Genomic DNA, 25,187 nt, shown 5'->3' with positions numbered 1-25,187 from the left:
GCTAAAAGACACCTATTGTCATAGAATTTTATTTACTCACTTAAGAGGCATATGCTATGGGATTATAGTGGAGAAAAAGTACTGAATTCATGCAGTTATAAAAGTAATTTGATAGTGCATATACATATGCATGGGAGATTAATGCTACAGAGAGAACTCAACATTGCTAAATCAATCTTGGAAAAAAATAACTGATGCTGTGTAATTTTTTTTTTTTTTTAAATGTTAATGAGTTTATTTTTCTGTATTTGGGTGCTGTGGACACTAGAAGAATTCCACAGAATCATAACTAATGAGTGATAGATTTACAAATGGTAGCCTTTTCCAAACACAGATATTTTGCTCTGTTAAGAGTTACACTGCCAACTCAGAGTGCAGGGCTGTGTTTTTGTATCATCTCTGCCTTCCCACTTGGTACAGTTCATGCATCCAGCAGAGATCCTTGCTGGCTTTATATGATGCTAACCATCTCTGCTGGTTTGGAGCTGGCAAATGGATCAGCAGTGTCTAGCAGCCAACCTCCTGCAAAGCTGATGGCTGAGAGGCCTTTTGTGTGACTGGGCCAAAACTGCAGTACTGGGATAAAGTACACAAGCCAGGTACAGTGAGGGGTGAGCTTAATTACAGGGATTTCACCTCTGCTGTGTTACCAGAGAGAATGTGTGAAGTGCAGGTGAGTTCAAGCTGCAGCATTCAAACTGGGATTCAGCAATTCAGACCAGTGAGTTTGTGGATTTAACAGGTAAACGTGTGAAGAATATCACATGTGAATTCTGTAGTCTTCGTAAGAAGCCTAAGTAATTGAGACTGACAGCAACAACTGCACCAATAATAAAGCAAAGCAAAGCAAAACAAGCATTGTCTGATCTCAAAAAAAAATCGCATTCTCTAATCTCATGGTTTGTATCAGACGCTTGTAATGGAAGATTATAGCAACGCTAGAGAAACATTTAATTGAGTAGAAAAGACCAGCAACCCAAAACAGCCCTTCTCTTTATTTCTAGCTCATTTCTACAAAAGGTAAAATCTATCAACTACGTGATCTGAAGTAAACTCAGAAGGGCCAGAAAAGGTGCTGGCAAGTGCTCTGCCTGGTAGAAGAATCCATTATGCACTGAGGAGATGAACAGTAAGCAGTAATGACTACAGAATACTGTAGTGAAAAAAAAAACACAAATTAGGACAAAATACAAGGGTGGTAGTGGTAGTGAGTTTTTAGGGAAGGAAAGACGGATGTGTAGTTAATAGCAGGTCTTGAGCTGCTACACAAACAGGCTGAGGCAATTCCAGCAGTCCCAGTGAAGGGAGGAGACAGGAGCTGGGGGATCCAGACAGACACATCCATTGCTAGGTGACTGTTCACTGTTGGATGGATGGAGTGGCCTGAAGGCAAGTATGCCCTTCAAGGAAATAAGTAATTCACTACATGCCAAAGGGGAGACTGCCCCATCAGGGTGTGCAGCTGAATGGGTTTACGCAGCATGAACACACACAGGAGTGAAGCTCTGAGGTAGCACATACAGTCAGCATTCTCTGTCTGGGAGGTTTTGGCACTCTAACCAGTATATTGAATGAAAAGTACAGAGTATAATTAATGCTGTTGTGACCTGTCTTTTTAAAGCAAACACAACTATTTGCTTTCTTAAGTAATAGATGCAAATGCTGCAACTAATACTAAAGATGATTAAAAAGTAGGTTATAAAAATACATTTTATTCTTGCTATCTCTGTAACTTATTTACACTCCACTCCCTTTTAAAATTCACTCAGCCTAGGAACTGCAATTAAGCTGACTATTTTGTTATGTGTAGATTGCTTTGTTTTCTTATGCACTAAGCAAGATTAATGCACTGTTTTAAAGTTGTCAAGTTGTCTTGTCCATTTTACATTACTCATTGTTTTAGGGACATTTGTTAGGATTGCAACAATTTAACTGGTTTGGCCCACCCCCCTCAATAATCAGCTTTCTATAATTCTTTGTACATTTGTGTTCTTTCCTATTCCACAGACTGATACAGCAAATAATTAATATTGTGGCAGTAAATACCAAGCTTCTATTCTTAGATGTATTTACAGTACAGTTTTCAAAGATCTCCTGGTCCATGAGTAACCTTATGCTTATGACAGATTTTCTGAAACTCAGCTCCCTCCCTCCCCGCTTTAGAGAACATTAACCCAACATTAACACAGTAAATTCTCACCATGGGCAACATCATTAGAAAGTTGTCTTACTGTCAAGTTGATTTGGACTCAGTTGTGTAAAACGTGATTGTTTTTAAACCTTTTGGTATAACGTAAAAAGCATTCCGATCAGATGGGTTGAAGTTTGCCTCATCAGCTCTGAATTGTAAACGACCAGCACCACGGTGGCAAATTAATCATGACAAAATTTGATCTGTCTTGGTTTTGAGGTAAGTTTTGTAGCCATATGACATACCAAGGGAAAGCCTGAAGAAATGGAGAACTGCACAGATTACATCTTAGACTCTACCACAAACATTAAAGAATCCAGCTGGATGTTCAGACAAAGAGCAATTCTCTGCATTGCATACCTGGCAAATTTTAGGGAGCTCAGTCCTCCAGTCCTCTGCCACAGCTCCAGGATACCCTGGAAAATTCATTTTTCAGTCTCCTTGCTATTATGAAGATGTTCTCAAGGTAAAGGGCTGGTTAGAGAGTGGGGATAAGGCTGGAATCACATAGTGAGGTAGATCAGCTGGTGCAGATGCAGTAGCTGAAAGAAAATTGGCTTTATTAATCACTATTAATGACAAAATGGCCAGGTGCCCTGGTCTCTTATAACTACTGTACTCCACATTACCGTTTATGTTGTGCTTCCTCCGTAACAGGGAGAGGTTAACAACTCCTTTACTCAGCAAGAACGTTATTTTGCACTAGGAGAATCAGTTCAATCCCTACAGTGCGTGAGCTGCATTGTCACGCATACAGCTTACAGTTCAAAGTTTGGCTTCTGACTTTAGAGAAGTCCATTTTCATGCCTACTTACATATTCTGTTGCCTTGACAATAGACAGTGATAAATAACAGCAGCAGGTCCAAATGCAGGTGAATATTCCATTGATCCCAAGAGAAAAGTTCAAGTGTTGCTAAGAAGTTTTACCCTTGTAAAAGGTACAAGTGCTGCAAGAAAGTTAGTTATCAGGAGCTATTGCCAGTTTCCTTGCCATTTAACGAAAAGGGAACTGGAGCAGCTGGTATTTTCAAGTTCTAATTGTACTCGCTCCTACATAAAATGATCGCTATGTTAAGCGGTGTGCACAGAACTAGAATTTGCTTATTTGTGTGTTCTGCATCTGAAACTGTGATGTATATGTTTTTGTAGGATATCTGTTATAATAAATAATCCTAGGAGCTTGATGCACTGTTAGGCTTTAAATGCAAGGAGCACAGTAACAATTAGGAAGAAATTAATTTGAAAGCTGAGAGATCATGACAATTATATTTAGAATGTCTGTAATGCTGTAGATAATATCTCAAACAAATTACCAATTGCCTGTCCTTTGTCTTACCTATTACATCTTGAAAAGCATTCAGTGAATTCTTCTGAAACAAGCAAAGTACTAGCTCTTATCTTCAAATTCACTGCAATGTGTATATATGCCCCCAAACAGCCATTTCTGGTGCCATTTTGAAGTCAGTCCAAATCTCCATCATGTGATCTCAACAAAAGTTTTGTCTAAGTGTAAGCAATGCCAACGTGGGGTTGGCCCAAATGGCAGGGTAAGTCAGTATGTTAGAAAACCTTCAGTTTACAGCTAGAAACTTCCCCATCTGTCTTTCATAGAAAGACTTTGTAGGAAAAAGCACTGTTATTAGCAAGCATTAGTTGGAATTTCTGGTTAAGACATGATACAGCTGTGCAGTAAAACCACTGAACCAGTTCGCATCAGTCCTCTAAAAAATACATGAACACTGAGTAGGAAGGAGGAGTTTACCTTTTCTTTTGTGGCAGAACATACAGTTATCCACAGGTTTAACAATGTATGGCTGATGTGCTTTTTCTTGGCCTTGTTCTTTCCCTGCAGAGGACAAGCTGGAGCAACAGCATTCTCTGTTTACACACTACAAAGACCCATGTCGAATTGGTCCTGGAGAGGATAAACCATGGGCAATCGGTAAGACCCTCTCTGGCCATCATTGTATGAACATGTTCTTGTCTGTCACTCAGAGAACACCCACAAGCAGCTAACTGGCAGTGACAGTCTGTGGAGACCAAATATTTGCAAGGGGTATTTCTCTAATGTAGTAACAATATTGTTTGTGAATCTTAACAATGTTTTGAATTTTAATCAAGAAGCAGACATCTCAAACTCAGGTCCATATTCTAGAGTTTAGGCATTAAGCTATTGAATGCCTTTCCACACTTAACTGTACTTCTTAAATAACCTCTAGATTACTTTGCAAAAAAAGAGAGCCAAGTTATTGTTTCTGTGCTTTCTTCCTGCAACAAAAACATGCAGCTTTTAATCAGTGTTCCATTTGGCATTACAGAAATACTGTAAGTGAGGATTTACCAGTATTTTAACGTTATTGTGAATTTGCGGAGTTCATCTTATATCAGATTTCACAGAACTCAGATCTGATGAAACTCATTTGAGCTCAGTAAAGTTCTAGATCAGGAACTAGTTTTTCTTCAGAGGAGCAGTTACAACGGTGAAGATGCTAAATTTAAGAATTTTGAACTACTTAAGAATGTGGCTTTACTCTGTCATAGCAGGGGAAAAAAAGTTTCTCTGCTCCTGAGGAAAATCAAAGGGCAGAGACAACATTTTGAAAGGTGGTTTTAGGGAGGCTGGGATAGAGGAGTTGCTTGTGAAGACTAAACGAAGGTTGCTCATCTAGACCGGCAGGAACACGTGGGCTAGTTCCCTGCCACTAGAAGAACCTACTACCTTTTGCTAATATCCTGTGCATATAGGTTGAAAATGAAAGAAACGGTTAAGTCAAGAATTATTAAGGAACAAGAGAGCATTCAGAGTATAGAAAAGAGAAGCAACAGAAAACACGAAGCTCAAGTTTAGGTTGGAACATCTGCTGGGAAAACCTAAGAGGCTTAGGGTAGGGACTGTGCTTAGGTAAAATGGAACAGAAATCATATGGAGGGAGACAGCAAAGGAATAGCTGAGGTACTAAGGCCACGTATCCTCATCAGCACTGTTACCATTATACCATTATGTTACTACATTTGTTCTGAAAATAAAGAATCCCTCAGACTAAAAGCCTCACTTAGTCAGGTGTGAGATGCAGGCACTGTAAGAAGTACTCCCATGGTTACTATTTCTGTGAATTCACAGAAGTGAATATCAAGAGCTTTCAAATCAGAACAGCGGCGTGTCCCACCCCTGCCACGTACGCAGTCTTCACATACCTGTGTCCCAAGAAGTTTTCTGAGAGGCCAGTAACAGACTGCATGCTGGGACAGTCACATTTCCCTTTCTGTTCACAGGTACCTTGCTGGATCCTGAAGGATTATATGATGATGAAGTGTGCACTCCAGATAACCTACAGAAGTATGCAACTCCTGATCCTCCCACATGCTCTAAGTGATTCTTTAAAAAGCCAGTTAATTGCTTGCTATTTAACATTTCACAAATTGAGAGGTGTTTCAAGGACTGTAAAAAACAAATTATTTTTTCCTCGGGGTGTCTTGGGGCAGAGGGAAAAACGGGAAGGAAAAGCGTCTGTTTCTCAACAGTCTGTTGAAATTGGCTTCAGTGGGTGAAAAGTTGAGAGCAACTGCAGTCAGTGTTTTTGCCTCTAGAGTTGGTCCTACCTGGACAGGCTCACAGGCCAAGAACTCTGAGCATGACTGAAAAGGGTACGCAGTCTGAAAACCCCTCGCCAGGCAGCCAGTTCCACAGTGATGGCTCTGCAAAGGACAGAAACAAAAGGAAACATACTTTTATTCAAATGAAAAAAATCATGAGGTTTAAAACACACCCCCCAACCAAACAACCCATGCTAGAAAGCTTGCAAAACTTGATGAATATGAAAAAAGCAAACTCACAAGTAGAGGAATTAATTAAAATAGCACATCACACATAACTAGGAATGGCTGATCATCGTTCAGTGATACTAGTATGGCAATGACTGAAAGAGGATTTGATACTGAGAAACAGTATTTTTGTTTTGAGCTAGTAGACTTATGGCAAATACAAAAGTTATTAATTTGTAAGAGCATTTTTACTGACCAAGTGCAGTACAGGCTACCCCTGGTGGTCTTGGTATGTTTTGAACACATCTAGGATCTTAATCTAAGGTCTAGGACGTTTAGCATTTAGGATCTTACTTAAACTCTAAGGTCTAGGTTTAGTTTATATTCAAAATATAAGGATTTGTTGCAGCAAGTCACACTTTGCACATTCAAAAGCCTGCAAATTTTCTAGGCATTTCTATTCACGTGTTGAAAAACATGAATTTAGTACATGTGAAGAGGATTTTTGGGAAGCAAAAGTAAGGTAATTTGGCCTCTGCAATCAAGTTTGCAAATGCAAATCTGTATGTGGGTGTAACATTCTATTTTATGGTTCCAAGAGCAAGCTTGGAGCTCTTTAAAAAATAAAATCTGTGTTTTCAAGCAGCCTTTTGAGACAATCTGTCACCAAATTAATTTGGGGGGTATCGTTTTATTCCCTGAAGAGTTGCTTGTATTTAGCAATTAACTTCCACTGACAAATAACATGAATGATAAATAGCCATTAAATGATCAATTGTTAGAATATTACTCATGCTACCTATGTATATGCACAGCACCTCAGTTATGAGGTAACTCAAGAATATTCTTGAATTTTGGTAGCAGAATATACACAAGAATTTTTTGCCTATTAAAAGTGGCTTACATTTTCTCCAATGTGTTTTTCTTTTAAACCAATGAAAAAAAATACTTAACAGGAATTTCAACTAGCTTTTTATACACATCTGCAGGAAAGCTAGGAGCTGAACATGTAAATTATGTAAAGGTGCTTTTATATTAGAGAAACCATTACTTCCACAAGAGGCCAGGAGAGCCAGTCCTCCCACCTCTGCAAGGGACTGGTAAACGTAATTGTAGAAATTACCAATCAATTTAGTAAAATTCAAAGTCGTTAATGGAATCTGGGCTTTAAAGATTTTTTTAAGCATTTTTAAAAAGCATTTTTCCTAACATACATAAGTGAAGTATTGAGGGACTATGGAGGGCTATTGAGCACTTTCCAGCTCACAAGGGTTGTCCATATACGCAGCAAAACAGAGTACAGCCTAAAATCGAATAGCTCTTAAATTTTTCAGTAAAACTTTGATCAAGCTTTACAGATATTTAAAGCAGACATTGAAATTGGCAACGTAAGCTCTTCAGAGAATTATTTCTCCATCAGCACTCTTCTGTAGTTTATAAATAAAATTAAGTAGTTCACATTATCAAACTAATTAGGCCATGAAAGCACTAGAACAACTAGTTCTTAAGTATCTCTTTAATGTTAAGTACAGCATACGTAAAACATTGGAATAGACAAACCTACTTGATACAAATAATGAGCAAGCCATTTATAATTATAGAACAATTAATAAGCTAGATGTAATCATCTGGGGCCCTCCAGCAATGCTGGGAGCTGCACAAGGTTCTATTCAGAGAGGCTTCGTGAAATGTACGCAACTGATCGTGTGTCACAAAGATAACGCTCACCTTCAGGCAAGGACTGGAATAAGCCACTTGTCTCTAAACTCTGAACGGTCTGGCACAGAAGAGCACCTTACAAGACAGCTAAGAAACGATTTAAAAGCAAATTTTTCTAGACTCCACAAAACTGCCTGTCTCCGCTGCCAGGTAGTGGCTCCCCATCCTGGGCTACAGGCAGAACCACCACTAAGAGCTATCCTTAACTCGGGCGCTGCCCACCTGGCTGAGAGATGCTCCCTTACAGAGTAAGTTTATGGCTCCCTTACAAACACCACTCTTCATGTTCCTCTGTTCGTGGCAGCTGCAGGCAGTACTACAAAACCAGTGTCCAGAGAAATACAACTTTCACATTTAAACTGAAGAGCTTCAGTCCCAAGTAACTCCAAAAAGGAAAAACTGAAGTTCCAACTACCTTTCTAGCTTGCCTTTCTTTGTGTCCTAGGAGATAAGGCAATTGTTCTGAAAAAAGTAAAATAAATCAGATTTAGTTGTGCAACAGTCATAATTAGTTATGTTCACTTAAGTTGTTAGTACTTAACCATTAGTATGGCATAGCTGAATGTTTGGCAGATACAAAAAGTAAACTGTTATGTGTACGTGATAGCAGTTTTAGTCAGAAGCACGTGCATGCCCAAGTATAATAAATTCTCCCCACGTATTTGAGATTAACTTTTCTCTTCCATGAGCAATTGTGAAAGTTAAGTGAATACCTAGTGTTCACAGACATTCAAAGGGAAAGAGATGAAGCTAAAACAAATTCATCTTTCAAATTAATGCATGCACATTTTTGTGCACAGTACTGCAGCAGTAATCAGCAGTTTCTTCTACTTTGTTTCTTAATTGGCTTTGCCAAATATAAATAAATACAATTTTTGAAAGAGGTCAGTTCCATCAAAGAGCTTGCTTTCTTGGATCAAGAAAAAGGATTTCAGGAAGTCAATCATTTGCAGTAGCTCTTCGTAAAATCAGCTTGCAATTGGGGTGCAGGGAGTAAGCTAATTTAACATGAGTTATTAGATGACAGTCTGAAATTGAATAATACATAAAAGGAAGCTTACTTTTATAAATTGGTTACAATAAACTCTAAGAACCTTCAATACTTCACTAAGTCCAAAGGGAGTTAGAAACACTGTGATTAAATAACCAGCTATATGACCGTAATTTTGTCACTGTTATTTTCTGAAGGCACATAAAGTACTAGCAGGCATCAATTGACCCAATCTTACTGATTATAACGTTAATGAGACCTAATCAACTGTAACAAGTGCTACGTTCCCTGTCACCATCCGGAGCTTTCCAAAGAGACAAAGCTTGACAAAGAAACCATGTGAATCTAAACCTCTAAGACATCATGACAATCTCACATTTTTTCTCTTGTTTTTCCTTCATTCTGTACACTCACATGCATAAAAAAAACAACCAAAGAAAAACAATCATCAAAAAGTCATCCAAAGTCAGAAACCTGGTGACCAAAAATATTTTATTTTTTTTTTCCCCAAGGTGAAATTAAAGGCTTTACACCTGCTAGAACCCAAGTTCATGGCTCAGTGGTTCTCCTGCAACAGTTGATGATGTAGCCTAATGGCATCATCAACTCTTACACAGGAAATCACAGAACCTTGAGCTCAGGGCTTGGCAGGTAAATAAAGGAAAATGATTTTCAGGGAAGAGACTTTGAAAAACATTTGCTTTCTTATTTTGAAACAGAAGAAACACGACCTCATCTGGCTCTCTCTTTGGCACAGTTACCATGCAAAACAGCTGTGATTGTACTTGATATAAACTATTGGCGTGTTACCCTGTGCATGCAGTTACTGCATGCAGCTCCACTTTCACGTGCACAACTGTCTGTTGTCTAGTGCTACTTCGGAAGATCTTTTAAATAGAACATGAAATAGTAACATGAGTTTTCTTTTACATCCAATAAAACAGCAAAAATATACTGCAAACATACTGCATAGCACCACAGAATTATTGTACAAGACAAAGGGGGACCTTCAGGCGTTTCTACTCTTTACTACAGGATACTACACACAGCGGGCGGACAGGTGCCTGCTCTCACATTTTTATTCTCCTGGCTATAAGGGTAGGTGTGCAGGCCCACTGTATGGCATCAGCGATGCCAAACCCACCACGAGGCTGTAAGAGCACTGTTAGCAGAGGTACAACATCATATTGAGACACCTGGGAGGTGTGCTTCACATTGTGTATTTAGCAGTTCTGGACAGGCATTCTTGCCCTTACCGGGGATTCAGCGAGCTAGCGTAATGCACTAAGGGACAGAACAGGCCAATATCTAATGCCTTTTTTTTATGTAATAGGGTGCTGGAAAGTGAAGAAGGAAGGAAAGGATACTTAGTCTATCCCACCAGCAAGAACCACAATTCCAGTCAAAAGGGGAGGAAGGCATCATTGAAAGGAAACGGGAGGAGGATTGATTATATGCTTTATACAGAAGAAGGTCTCTACCTGGAATGGAAAGTGGTGAGTTTTACAGCTAACAAAAACAACCGTAACTCACAAAACAAACTTGTCTGGATAGTTCTACAGCCCCTTCTGGGTGGGTTCCAGTTTATATTCCAAGCAGAACCTGGTGCTTTGCTATCTTCTACAGTTTGCATGCAAGTACTGAATGTGAAAGCCTATTAGATAAATTTTAGATAGAGTTGTAGCAATCCTTATAGATGTGCTGCCCTCTATAAAGAACAAGTTTTTTTGTTTTGTTAATCTTTTGCCAGAGTAAGTGTTTCCACTGATGTTTTCCATACCAGCAGACTGAATACTTTTTAATCCTTTCAACCATCTGGATGTGCTTTTGTTATGCCTATGAAAATCAACCTAAGTTACAAGTCTCCAGTACAAAGGCAGAACTTGACACCGGCCAACTACAACAAGAACCTGCCTTGCACTGTCTGCTGCTTCACACAGGACATTACCTTAAACGGAATTCCACGATGAAAAAAAAAGTAGTCCACCATAACCCACTGCAATTACCACAGAAGGGCAGGCAGTCAAGCATTTCAGTACAGCTTAGCAGATCATACCTCGATCTGTCTGTGCACTCTGTGAACATGGCTGCTGAGCAGCTAAATTCTGAGGCTTCCTGTTTCAGATGCAAAAATGCCTGTGGTGCATCTGTATAGTAAACCCATCTAATATTCACACAAGCAGCAAGTCAAACCAATATCTGAATAGTTTTGACCCAGATTAGGTCTTTGATAAGTCTCATGCTGACAGTAAAATGAGAAATGAGTGGCTAGGAAGAGACTCTTTCCCCTCAGGCCATGCTAGTTAATGCTAGCCAGAAAGCAGAACTACAGCATCCACACTTCCTGCAAGCAATTCCCAAAGTACTGGCAAAGTAAGTAATTGGCCCACAGGAGGGGGCAAACAAATCGTGTGAAGAGAACATTAAGGTTGCTACATCCAGCTTTTGGAAGCTGGGAAGCAAGCAGTATTTCCTACAGAAATTTAATTTGGTCCCACACAATCTTGCCAGGACAAAGGCTGGAATTGTGACACAAGGAGCAGGGCTCCTGATCACTTGTTAGCATCTCAGTCTAATGAAAGCAGACTTTCTTTTAAGCTGCATGCCATGCCTTGTACAGTACAGACCCCCAAATGTCTTTTTACTTTTGTTTCCTTCTGCAGGAAGTGGAAGAGTTCAGCTTTATTACCCAGCTAGCAGGCTTGACAGACCACCTACCAGTAGCAATGCGTCTCATGGTGTCTACAGGAGAAGATGACCCTTAAAACTGACCAGCTTTGAGAGCTTAGAAGAGGGAAATGTTAATGATATTAAGAAAATATCGCAAGTTAAGGACGAACTATTCTGGTGCCACGTTAGGAAAGATGACCAGATCTGACCCAGGCTACTCCCCAGAACGTACCAACAATGCAGGATATAAAAAGGGAAGAAATTGAAGGGGTTGTGGCCAAAAGCCACTGTCACAAGTTGCTCAGGCAACAGGGCAGGCCTGTACTACAATGCTTTCACTGTGGACTGAACGGAACCAAGATGGAAGTCCTAATTCCTTCTGAACCAGTGCCATTCTTACTAAAACATGTTTTTATACTAATATATAGCACAATTTAGTTTGTAATTAGTCTGTGAGTTAGTGCTGCTCAATGGTTTTTTGCATAATTTCTTTGTATAACTACGAAGCTAACGCTTTTTTTCTTTTCTTTAGCCTGTTGAAGTTGTAGTAGCGTGCTTGCATCAGTAGCATGCGCCCGCACTGCATGCCACTCTGAGATAAACTAGTCAGTAAGATACCATGGGGAATATCAGAATGGAAGCTAATTCAAATATCAGATACCAGCCAAAGCAAGGCATTCTGGGACTGGCAAACCCTTCTGTCATAACACAAAGATCTTAAAGAAAACAAAAACTGATTTGCAGAACAGTAGTCTCCTCTCCAATTTAAGGGTATTAAAAAAAAAAAACAACAAAACTGAATCAAGGCATTAAGAACACAGCTGTACTACCCTTCTTCCAGCTGTGATGCCACTGAAATTGTGAAGTGTTTTATCCGAATAATGACTCCAGAATTGGACTGTTAGTTTTCTAAGAGCAAGTTATTCCCTTAAGAAATATAGTTCCCCTGTAATGTCTTTTCTTTATCTCCCACATGTGGGGCAGTTCTGAATTATGGTATGGGATGATGTATGTGTTACAGTAGAGTGAATAGATTTCTGTAGTACCAGAGGTAACACCAGAGCCAACATTCTGCCTTAGCTAGAAAGAGTAAAATGGGCAATAGCTTGTAAAATGCATGCTAGATATAGGGTTAACATAAACATAAGTGACATTTGGGAGAAAAAGTGTAGACCAGCTTATGACTGGTAAGGCAGGATTCACTTAATTTTCCAAAGGAATCAGTACACTTAAAGGGAAAGCACAGCATGGGCAGCTAGAGTAACTACAGAACTGTGACTCTCAGTGTTCAGTAACTACTTCTTTGAGCAGACCGTAGATGCACGTCTGTGAGACACAACTCTTCATTTGTTACATGCTCACAGACTTAACAGGGGTCTTGCCATCTAATTAATATGTTCTTTCCACTGCAACTCTTTCAAAGTGGAACTACCCCCACTTTGCCATCTTATCCCCATGACCTGACTTCCTTAGCCTCTGTAACCTTAATGGGAAAAATAATAATAATAATAAAGACAAAAGAAAAGCTGAGAATCAGGTCTATAACTGGGTTTCTTGGCTTTTCTAGGGCTTTAAATTCAGAAGGGTTTATGTTGCTGGAAGAACAATTAGACCCCTTGCATTTTAACCAATACTTAGTTTCTTCTGCCTAATTCCTCTTCAGTATTAGAGGTATTTCGTCTACATTGCAAATTCCCTGTGTTGAGAAGAATTAATCTAATAGTTATACTTACTCCATTAAGTAAGCTTTTTTAGTTCTGCTGGCCACAAACTCCTGAAGATCTTGTTATAGTTTAGTTTCTACCTACTAGGAATCAGCTTGAGCTAAATCAGAATAAACTAGACTTACATTAGAAATCCTAGTCTGCGCAGCCTCTTGTACTGGCTTTACTACAGCAAACAGCAGAATTTATACTTAGATCAGCCTGATTTTGCAAGTGGAGAAACTTCATAGTAAATGAAAGTAATGGACTGACAGTATTGGCTAATTCCCAGTAGGCGTTAGGCCACTGCTCACACTCCCAATGCACCCGATGTTGACACGTTTTATGCCTCACTCCCAGTCCTGGCATCCCTTCAGCAGAGACTGCCTCTTGCAAGTGTACTGTGCCAAAACATGTGGTAATCTGCAAAGTGTAACCCATGGGGACTCAAAAATGGAACCAGACTCAAATCCCCTTTTTGATAAAATTAGGAATTCAAGTTTACAGCATCAGAGACTTCAGTGTACTACCCCAGTGCACCATCAGTTTCCCACTTTGTATGTTTCTCTTTATACAGAGGGTGCACGTAAGTGCAATGTGTTTTTCTTGTTTCTTATCTTTCCATCCAATTCAGAAAGACTTGTACCTGAAACAATGCTTTTAATCCTATTTTCTACCTTGCTTGTATTTTATTAACCTTTTTAAAAAAGAAAAAAACAAACAGTATCAATAGCAATTTGTGTGCTGTCCAGCAGCTATTTCTCAGTAGTAAGATTAAATATAAGGTACAGTATTTTTAATAGCTTTCCTAACAATGTAAATTACAATTTGATATCAGTTTCACTAAGCATCAGTTGCAGGAGCTGAATTTGACACTGTGTGGGATATAATTATAAAACTACTGCCAAACAATGTTACCTTATTTACAGTAAAACTAACATTGTCTAAATTACTTCTAAATTAGTTCCATGGCTTTGTGCTGACTTAAAACAAGGCACTTTTGTCAACTTTTTGAGATACGTTGAGGAATATTTTTTCAAATTTCAGGTGAACTGTTTTAGATTTTGATGTTCTGAAGTTTTTCAGTGATCAAGAAAAGGACAGTTGTAAAATGTTCTCTTTAAACTGTACACCTACATTTAGCTAGTCTAGGTAGTTCTTACCGATTTACTGTCTTACAGATCTAACTTTGCAAGAGACTGATGGTGGGAGGTACAGCTTCGTGGCACCACTGTACAGATGCTCCTTGCTTTTTTGCATTGATCCTGTGCCTTCTGATGCCTTGATATGCTTGCAGGAGTTAGAGAGCATATGTACCAGTAAACTGTAAAGAACAGACCTTTTTTTTCCAGAAGAGTAACATCCTGGAGAAAAATGAGTTTGTCTACACAACTACTACAGTTCCATATCCTATCTCACAAAGAATCATTCAGACAATGACTGTGCTGGCAGGATATCAATCATTACAAGCCTTAGACAGATATTACGTAATAGCATATTTGCATACAAAAAAAGAAAAAAGAAAAAAAAAGGCAGAACATGCCCAGGAAATTAAAGCCTGGACAGCTTTTTTAGATGTCAATCCTACCTTGCTGAAGGACAGCATGACCCAATTTATTAGTAGGATGTTATTTGTAAGAAATTTGAGTTAAGCTTACTCTACTGCTGCTTACCCCACTTTGTACAGGAGTTTTAGGTATCTTCAAGAAGTGGGTGATAATGCTGTAATTGGTTTAATAACTGCCACTCAACATGGATACTGTAGATGATGTGTCATCTGTTTTTATAAAAGCTAGATAACATCTTCTGTTTCTCATGTTCAATTTGCATTTTACAACAGCAGTTCTAGAACAAGTGAACAAAAGACATGAACGAGGACAGCTGAAAACTAAGAACTTCCAGAAGATTCAAGGATGTCAGGTCATTACAAAGTTGGTACCTTTAGATTACTTCAAAAACCCAAGGAACAGAAAACACTCCATACGTAGCCTTTCAGGCTTTCAGATCCAGCTGAGGGCCTGAAAGGGATACACAGTCCACCTGCTTTGCACCACAGCTCAGCCACTCAGGACTAGGATAGTAATGTTTATGTACAGCTTTATGCTACGTGAAATAAACAATTCAGCTGGTGGCCAGCTAGTTTTGTCATCACCACAAACCGGATGCTTAATAGAAGCAATCTAAAGCAACTAAACATAAACTGTACCACAAAATGGCTCCGACAAGCCTGAAGGCCTCAGAGGTGTGGCCTGCTTTAAGAAACCCTTGAGGAAGCTGTCTTGTGTACTGAGTTTACCTGTTCTGCGCTAGAATTATTACAAGGTTTTGTCCCAGAAGCATTCTCAGCTAGTCTGGCTAGACCCTCAGTCCTACGTGTTGGATAAGACAGTAAGAAACTTCTAATTCCAGTAAAGATTTTTTTTTAAACAGCCTTTGTTTGGTGGTCCAGATTAAGCAGATCTTACTGTCTCCAGTTTGGTCTCCGAGCCACCCTCAGATCACAGCAGCACATCAGTGTCAGCACATATCATCAGCTCCAAAACAGTGTTTTTACCTCCTCCTGGCACTACAGGATGAGAACAGAAATAACTACCATCCAAGCACTTTGAAAAAATCCCAATTTTACCATTCATTATGATGAGGGTCAAATTGTTACTGAAGGTCTCATTTTTCCATGCCATCTTGTTTTAAATATAACCTTGATGCTTTTAAAAACTTGTATTATTGCTGAGGTTTAGAAATCCTTTAACAAGAATAACCTTTTTTATTTCGATAATTTTTCGGTATTGTATCCTTCTGGGACCTAATGTTTTTATATGGTAAGCACACACCTTCTGACATTTTGTTATAAATGTATTAAAAAAATAAAAAATTAAATATTTTCATTGGTTTCTTTGCCTGTAAGAAAACCACAATCTTGGACCTGATAAAAACAAGGTATTTTGAACAACAGGGAGAGGTTTTTTTGTCCTTTATTGGTGCTGAAAGGAATAACTGGTTGATGCAAACAAGATAATAAAATTTCAAGGCTCAAATGTTTCTTTGCAGTCCCCTTCTTCTGGTTTTGTGGTGTAGAGTCTGGTATCACTAACGGAAATGTGACTCTAACATGCAGTGGCATTATTACACATTTGCCTGCTTTCTCATGTGGGGATCGAGCATGGTCTCACTGTGCTACGCCTGTTCTAGAGAAGCTGCAGAAAATAACAGGTGAAAGACCCAAGTGCTTTTAACTCGGCAGCCACTCTGGCTTCTACTGCTCAGCTATCCCCAGCGCTTACCCCACTGTTTTCAAGGCGTGCAGCATTCACACACGCATGCACAGCGCCTGCCACAGGCTGCAAAACTGAACCCTGCACCTCACAAGTTCATGCTTTGAGTACAAGGACACGCATTCTACATTGCGCTCCTCTCATGTTTCATGGAACACTTCATGAGAACAGCTTATTATGCAGTTGTACATCTCGCCATCTCAACAGTTATCTAGTCCCTGAACTAACTGAAGCATATATTGAAATCTATACACTGTATGAAGTTAATCACAAAACAAAACCAAGATGTGTACATGTTCTTAAGAAATCTAGTGATTTCACAGAACAGCATCAAGGGAAAAGAATCCTTCCTAGGATTCTTAGTAATTCTGGCTTTTTGAACAGTCCCCAAAGTCTTTTATAAAGCTGGCAGGGAATCCCAACCCAAAGGATTATTCCCTCCACAAGCAGAAAGGAGGAAGTAAGTAGAATGCAAGTGATTAAGGAAGGAGACAGCGCACACCCATCTTGTTACTAGCTCAGGAAGGAACCACTCCATCTTGCGAGACGGGATGTTAGAGGGATCTCTGCAACTTTATTGCTGTGCAGTTGAGTGTCTGCACCCGACGCCACCACCGCGTTACAATTTTGCAGCAGTAGACTCCTAGCGTGTGGCTCTCCTGCAACACTGAATCCATTTTTCCATCGAACGAGTTTGCATTATTATGTCAGCACCTTCCGAGTGGGCTCCCCTGTGGCAAGTGCTACAGAACCACGAGGCTTACAGAACACAGTCATTTCTGAGCGTTTGCACCTTCCAGACGTTTCACTAAGAAGAACAAGTACGGAAAGGCGTAGGTCTTTCTCCCTGCTCCTCCTGCCCTGTGAGTTTTAGTGTAGTTTATTATGGACCGCCGCCTGCAGCTGCCTGTTGGTCAGCCCTGTAACTGCAATGCCATCTGCCTCTTTGGCTATCATACAGATTATCTTGGCAGAGCACCCATTAAAATACAAACCTCCCCATCCCACTGAAAATTCTGCTCAGAGTGCTGCTGAAACCATTATTTTCCTAGCCCTTTTCTTTGATGATTTAATACTTTGATGTACTAATCCTCCTTCCCCGTCGCAAATAATTCAAGTTGCTCATCCACATTTTCATGGCCTTTCAAAACACACGCTCTTACCCTCTCCTGTTGTTTATGACTAACCCAGATCTACCACCTCCTATGTTTGTAAGCCCTCCACATTTCCTTCCATACTTTCCCTGACATTTAGGGAAGGTTCCAGGCAGCCATTAGAGAAATCAGTGAACTGGGCTTGCGGGGATGACTGGCAGGAAAACAGCAATTCTGATTCCCATCTTCTACATAATGTCAGATTTAATAACTGTTCCTTATAACTGTGAGATGTGGACAAGGAGAAATATGCCTTAATTGCAGCTAAAAGTAGAAGGAAGAGAGCAGAGGAAAAAGTATGTGAGGGCAGTTAGACTTTGGATCACGGAATCACCGTCAACATTTAATCTGAGCCGTAAATTCATTCCCCTTCTTTCCCTCCCCAACCCTTTACATGTCTGAGAAACGTGTCATACTACTGCAAGTAGTATGAGCTCCTGAAGTTGTGCTCAGCCCTACGCGCCTCAGTGCCTATGCCAATACTGTTGCCCCTCACAATGACGCTTTTCCCATCTTTGGACTCAACTCAACTGCCTTCCCCTGTTCATTACGTCCTGCCCCCTCTTTCTGTCTTGCTCAAAGACCCTTTGGGTCAGAAGAACACATCACTGCCCGTTTACACTGCACCCTGCATTACCTCATCAAGGAAAGCACCAAGAAACATCAAAACATTAAAGAATAATCAAAAGAGGGAATTATCTGTAGTAGAAATGTTTCAGCCTTCCTGTGTGCTTTAAATGATCATATTAATTGAAAATGATTCCATACACAGACATTTCCCTCTACCTTCCTATTAACATACTAGTTTTTAGCTTCCTGGCTGTCAATACTCAACTGTACATTGCATAATTCTTAGAGAACAACACCTGCTTACTCTGCTTCTCTGGCATTGTTCATAAACAAGCTGGCACGTCACCTTCCCTCAGTTCCCACACGAGAACGTCAGTCACCAACACACGCCTGCAGTTTTTCCTCTGCTGCCAAGGTCTCCCTTTCCCTTCTGTAAGCAAACCTTTGATGTCTGCAAAGCCCAACCTGGCAGAACAACTCCAACTGCTTGAAGTGCTGAGGCATACTTAGTAGGCCATGTGTGTCAGAATACCCTTTATCCTTACAAACACTGCAATAAAAGCCTACAGCTTCACAGATCAAGTGGTTGCCACTGTTATACTATATTTTTAAGAGCATCTCCATCTTTGTCGAATTTTTAAAAATACTTTGAGCCTCTCCAACCTCATACAAATCAAAAAAGGTTAAAATAAAGTTAACTTCACTCACTTTATTGTTACAGAGTTGTTGAGTAACACTGGCAGAGGCTTCGGTAGCTTTGAACAGATCTCAGTCTCACATTGGGCATAATGTCACCATACACAAACCTAAAACATTATTTCTTTCACTGTCTTTATTTAGGAGACAAGACACCAGCTGCAGTTCCCGATTCCAATACTTTACATACAATTACACATGGCTGTGCTATTATTGGATCTCAAGAGCAAAAATAACACAAAAAAGCCATCATTTACGAAGCTCTGATCCCTACCGTTCAAATTCTTATTTTTTAAAACGTGTTTTTAAAGTAATCTGCTCACACCTCCAATATTAAAGTTCCCCACCCAACATAAAGATGTGGAAGTACATAGTTATGCCAGTATTTAAAATAAAATCATCACTGTCCATCCCCTATCCCAGACAGATATATATAGATACCTATTAAACTGAAGGAACCTAACTCACCCACAAAACCCAAACAGAAACACCAACAGAAACCTGTTAGCTCAAACCAAACCCAGAAGAATTCAAACATAAAACCCTCCAACTTCTATCGCAATGATTTTATTATTGCACTTCACAATTGTCTGATAAAAGCTCCGCGTGACCATTGCTTAGAGTACATCAGATTTTTTGCAAAGCTCTGATGAAGCTCCTCAAGCCATAGCAATGTGTGTCAAAAGCAGACAGAAGCCTTTTAAGTCCCACTCCTATTTGCAAATGTTTGCAATGTTCTAAATCACAGCAACGCTGCTGTGAGTAGACTGAAAATTGATCTCTGACCACTTTTCACCCAGCTAAAATGGAATTTGCCTCTCAGATACACACACGAAACACTGTATTAGCCAGTAATTGATATAAAGTCTTCTGCCTTAATGATATAAAATGCAGGACAATTACTAAGGCACTGCGGTGTTATGCCAGAGAAACACAGCTGTTTGGAGAACGGACAGTAACATCTCAAACTCAAGGGCAGGGGAGGGGGGCCCTGCCCATTTACCTGTGAGCTGTGATTCTCACAGAGGCCTGGCATAAGGACTCGCACAGTGGAGGTTGGGATAAAGCTAAGAGCTGCCCTATTCCACAATAATACTGCTGCAATTCTAAGATTTGGGCAAATGCAGTAAAAACAAATGCCAGGATTTTCAGCACTCCACACAGACATGCAGACACTCCATGCAGACAGCTCTGCATGGGCAGCCTCCAAAGAACCCTGCTTCTTTCCAGTGCCGAGACATGGGAGTTTGTGGCCTGAAGTCACCCAAAGGCAGGATATTCTGAATGGATCCCACTGCACTGAGGGGGTAGAGATGGCCATGCAGAGGGGGAAGGTGGTGTCTTTCCACATCAGATGTAATTAGGAACTCTTGTTCTCATCAAAGAGGTTTTAAATTAGCAGAAGACTTAGCTTGAACACTCTGGCCCTGCTGCAGTTTGGGTAGGTTCCTCACTCCTAATCTAGCTAGGTATAACCCAAAACATTCTTTGTCTTTGCATGCAACAGGTTCTTAAATACCTTTCAAATGCCAATCCCAAGTTTTGAATACCCAGCAAAATCCAGCTAGGTCTTCCTCTACAATTAAAAATTTATCCTGAAGTCAATAGCAATGTTGTCAGCGACTGCAAAGCCAACATTTAGTGTTATGTTTGGCTCGGTAAGGACCTGCAGGCTATCAAGGAACAACAGGCAGCTGCAAGTCCCGCAAGATGGCAAGTGTAAAAAAATTCCTGGGCCTAGTACAGTGCCAAGTACTATGCTAAATATATTTCTAATGAAAGGTGTATCACACAAGACAAACTGATTCTCAGTATGCAGCCTAGTCCATTATCTCAGCCCCAAATTAAGGGGCTGTTATGAAACAGGTATTTAAACTCTATTTGCTGTTTCTCCTTAGTTACATATAATTTCCCTTTTCCACATTTGCTGAGAAAGCTATTTATAGCTGCCACAAACTCAGACTTTTAACAAACTGTGTCTTTTATCTCAAAATAAGCACATAAGGACTTCATGCTGTAGCTACTTCATTAATTATGAGATTGGTGTTCTTGGAACTCTGCGGCACACACAAACTATCGGTGCTTACACTGGTGAGATCCCTCTTACCCACAGCTGACCTCGCGTGTGCTTCCACCTCAAGGCAGAACCCTCGGGTTACCATTCTGCAGCTGTTTGTTCCAGGGTTAGAGCAAATTAGAAGCTGTAAACATAGCATTTATGATACACCGACAGAAACAAATGCTGAGTCTGGTGAAATGCTGAGCAATGGCCCCCTGTCCAGGATAAAAAGCCCTTGTCCATGACTGGACGCCCAGAGGCTGACAATTAGGTGGTTTCTGACCACAAGACCAGTGAAGTTCAAAAGCAGCTTCCAAATGACCACAGTGGAATGCAAAAAAAAAAAAAAAAAAAAAGTAACTGCTTGCTTTTAAAACAAGAGGGTGGTGTATCTGTAAAGAGAAGAAAGATTATATGCATGAGGCTTACCCCAGGCAGGGACCAGACAGAGCAAACCAGAAGGTCCCACTCAGTCCTGCATTTGGTTTAAGGACAGGAGAAAATTACAGAATTTCTTTTGCTTCTGGGCAGTCATTATTTACAAGTGTATGCATAATTATCTGTTTGGGACCTTGCTTGTTCCCAAAAAAATAAAAAATCATGTTTTAAACATAAGCAGAACTGCCTTTTGCTACCAGAAACTCTTCAGCTATGAATAACTCCCTGTCAAGGCGCTGGGTAAGAAGATCATACTTCCAGCTCCCCTCCAGCATGGGGAAGGCAGAGGGCAAGGGGATGGGAGAGGGGGACACTGGCTCGGCAGGTGTACTACAGAGACACAGGAGCATCACAAAAGGAAAAAAATGTTAAGAACATGAAAAAATATTAAATAGCCCTTAGTTATTTTGATGGCATTCCATCAGAATATACAGTTGTGGATAGTTTTATTTCTAAGAAGCAAGGTTACACCAAGCTTGCCTTTAGTTTTATGTAAGCTTTTATATTAAACCTTATTTGAAATGTAATTCTATGATTAGCTGTTGCCCAGCCAACCTAGGGAATGCAAATACAGACTGTGTCAAAAAGAGTCTCATAGCTCTCAGCTTTCAAGGGAAGGTAAAGAATGGAGCAGTGTATCTTAGTTCTCAGCTAGAGGCTGAGACACAAGCAGAATATTCTTCCTTTCAGCAAAGGGATATAGGCAGCAGCATCCAAGAAAGCAGCAGGAAGCTGGCAGTGGATATAAGGCATTGCATCGATCTGAACAGATGATCTCCTGTGAGAAAATACCTTTATTTATTCAGGCAGACTACACGACTTGGCTGACTGGCACCATGACAAACACAAAAATGGCAGCATTCTAAATGGGACATGTTCTCCCATTGAGTGAGGCTTCAAAGGAGGGAAAGAAAAAAAAGAGAGAAAAAAAAGGGCTAAACAGCACTTAGAAGCACCGCATCATTTCCTTATCACAAAACTCCTGTTGATAACCCAGTGACTTCCACTGTGGAACAAGGAACCTGCTGCCAACCACATCTGTACATTAGCATAGCTACAAGGGATAATTAGAGGAGTTCTCCCTCCTCAGAACAACCCTGACACTAACCTGTTGTGGGAAGAATTGCTTGGATCATGCAAGGTGCTGGTGCCCTTTTGGAAGGCAAATGCTACTTACAGCCCCACGCTGCTGTTTCATTCACATGATCTTTAAACCTCAAAAAAAAACATAGCCCAACAGCACAGGCAGTGCATACGAACACAACAGGAAACTGACCTTGAAGGGAGCCCTCTCTGTGACAAGCACAAAAGAAAACAGAGAAATTGAATGTATTGTCAATACATACCCATGAAACCTGTGGAGTTGAGTGCCCTAGTAAACTAGGCAAAGAGACTGTTTTATACTGAAATATGAAGACACAATCCTTCCTAGATCTTTTCCTGCTTTCTTCCCTTTTTTGGAGACTTATTCGATGCATCTTGCAGAGTGTGTGTCAAGGTAATGCAAGTGAGGGTGAAAAATCATTTAACATGGAAGTTGACCTTACTATTCTTTTAGTCTGCTGTGCAACATAAAGGGAACTGCTAGTTTTTGCTGAACGCTAGTCATGTACTATGCAAAAAGAGAAAGGAGGATAGGTAATAGAAGAGAGACAACTTCCCTGCCAAGTTTCGTGCAAAGCAGAACATGTAAGAAGCACTGATCTGTAAACAGAAGTACAGTTAGAATCACCCTTGATCTACCATGGAAACAAACAGATGTCACTGTGCTTTCCAAGGACCTTTCTCTACGTATCCCTTGTGTCCTGTGAAGATAAAATTGAGTCAATTAAATAAACTAACAGAATGCAGAAACTTCTAATAGAAAATAACCTAAAAATACGAACACCAGGACACATGCAGTTAAACCTAAAAAAAAATGACCTTCTGATGTCCTCTTGAGAAAACGGCTGCAAAGACACATCCTAGCTTAATACATTAGCAGTTTTCAGCACAAGACCATAAAACATTAACATGCCTCCAAAAGACCTTCATCCTTCCGTACGCTATGTCTAGAGCCTCAGGAATAGTGCTCCCTAATGCCACAGAGGCCAAATGAGATACATTTTGTCATCTTACCACATTTTCCACATGCCTTGTCAGTCAGTACCTTCAGATAAAGTTTTTTTGGTTCTTTTTCCTAGACTGGCACAGCTTCAGAAGCATAAACTTTAGATGAGACCTTACTGAAGGGAGAAACACCTTTTGATTAAGAGAAGTCCCCCTAACTCTGGGAGACTTTTGGCTTGCTTTTGTGTTAGCCTCTTGAAACCTCTGCATTGCTCTCAGGATGGACAGACTGGTCCTCATGGCACAAAGGAGGCAGGAGGAATGAGAGTTTTGCCATTGATTTTGGCAAGGCCAAGGCTCAATGAGAAGTGAGCCATCACGTGAACTCTGTGAACTTTACGACACTGACAGATTGACAGTCCAAAGGCCATTCTAATCACTAGGATGGGAGCACATTACCTGAGATGCCTCATCACAGAGACAGGTAGGCAGCTGAGGTTAATCTGTATCAGCTCCTTCACTTAACACAGGTGCTATGATAAATATGTATTTTTTTTAATGGCAAGCAATTTTCTGTTTTAAAAGAAGCAGGGATGACTAGCTTTTAAAATAACGAACCCTCCCCTGAGCGTTCAGCCTTGCTTGTATAAACTACAACAAAATTAGGACTGAAGTTAATCCAAACCTGAAATCTGTGACCAACGTTTTCTTTTGATGCTTTCCACCCTCCCACCTCTTTTACCTACAGTAAGGAAAGGTATGATGTAAATGCAAGCCGTAACACAGAAAGGGTCCTTAAAGGGGAGCAGAAACACAAAACAAACAAACAAACAAAAAAACCTACTGCCTTCTGCTTTTTTGTCAGCATGTCTTGAAAAATTGCTGTTTAGCGATATTTTATTACTCATAAAGAAAAATGGAAGTTTCTCAGCAAACTGGACATAAAAGCATCTAAGTCTAGTGATAAAGGAATTAAGCCTTTTGCTTTATATCTCTACAGAGAGAGTTCAAAGTATTTTTTCCTCTTCAAAAGATTTCCACTAAAAGGCCATAGGACAGAGGCTTCACTCAACGAGAAGTATCATGGAGAACTCTTGGACATCAACTAAGGAGATAAAGAGACCCTAATTGCTACTGCTGTTTTAAAAGACCAGAGGCAAAAGCATGCAATACTAAAGCCACTGTCTTGTCATCAGCTGACTTGGTACAAAGTCCCAGCATGCCAGGACACACATGTGGCAAGAGAGCAAGCAAAATTATATGGTAGGAGTATTTTTGTCGCACCAGTTTATTAGCCATATGTGTGCTTGGTTTTCTGAGTCTCCAAGTCTCACAGACGGCACTCGACACGTAAAGTTTCACTTCTGAAGTCCCACTGTTCTCCTAACGCCAAGAAACCAGGCCTCTGACCTACCGCCCCAACACAGCCGCCCCTTCGGCGGTTTTACGCCTCAGGACCAGACCTGTCCCCATGCCCCCTCCTCCCCTCCCTGTCCCGTCAGCACAAACGCCTCCCCGGCCCTGCTTACGGCTGCCTCGCCCAGCCGCCGTCCCTCGCCGCCTCGTCTGCCACAGCGGGGAGAGCCGGGGGGTGCAAAGAGAAAATGGCCGCCCCCTGCCCTCAGGCGGCAGGAGGCCAAAATGGCGGCCGGCCTGAGGAGGGGGCTCGGCCAATCAGGAGCGGGCCCGGGCCCGGGCAGGTGCTGGGGCTGAGGGGAGCGGGAACGCGGCTGAGGCGGCCCCGGATGAGGCGGCCCCAATGCGACGCCCCCCGACCCCAAACCGGCGGCCCTGCGGGGTCAGCACAGTGAAATTCCAGTGGGATCCCAAGCTAAACTTGCTCCTGGCTGCGTCTCCCATCCCCTTCCCCAGCTGGAGGCTCCGGGAGAGTCGCTTCGTTGCTAATTAGTTC

At 40.8% G+C, this 25,187-nt stretch overlaps 1 protein-coding gene across 1 annotated transcript in view; it reads left to right on the top strand.

Moving 5' to 3' along the window:
- The window catches only part of SMPD3 (sphingomyelin phosphodiesterase 3), a 37,164-nt gene extending 21,087 nt beyond the window's left edge, over nt 1–16,077 (top strand). The window contains exons 4-7 of the mRNA XM_027466862.3: nt 4,045–4,134; nt 5,466–5,529; nt 9,998–10,160; nt 11,328–16,077. Coding sequence (XP_027322663.1) covers nt 4,045–4,134; nt 5,466–5,529; nt 9,998–10,160; nt 11,328–11,429 — 419 coding nt within the window. The 3' untranslated portion in view covers nt 11,430–16,077. The remainder of the gene's footprint in view (nt 1–4,044; nt 4,135–5,465; nt 5,530–9,997; nt 10,161–11,327) is intronic.
- The last annotated feature ends 9,110 nt before the right edge of the window (nt 16,078–25,187 follow it).

The sequence above is a fragment of the Anas platyrhynchos genome, chromosome 12 (genome assembly GCF_047663525.1).
Source record: "Anas platyrhynchos isolate ZD024472 breed Pekin duck chromosome 12, IASCAAS_PekinDuck_T2T, whole genome shotgun sequence".
Classification (NCBI taxonomy): Eukaryota; Metazoa; Chordata; class Aves; order Anseriformes; family Anatidae; genus Anas; species Anas platyrhynchos.
This window is presented reverse-complemented; position numbering and strand designations above follow the sequence as displayed.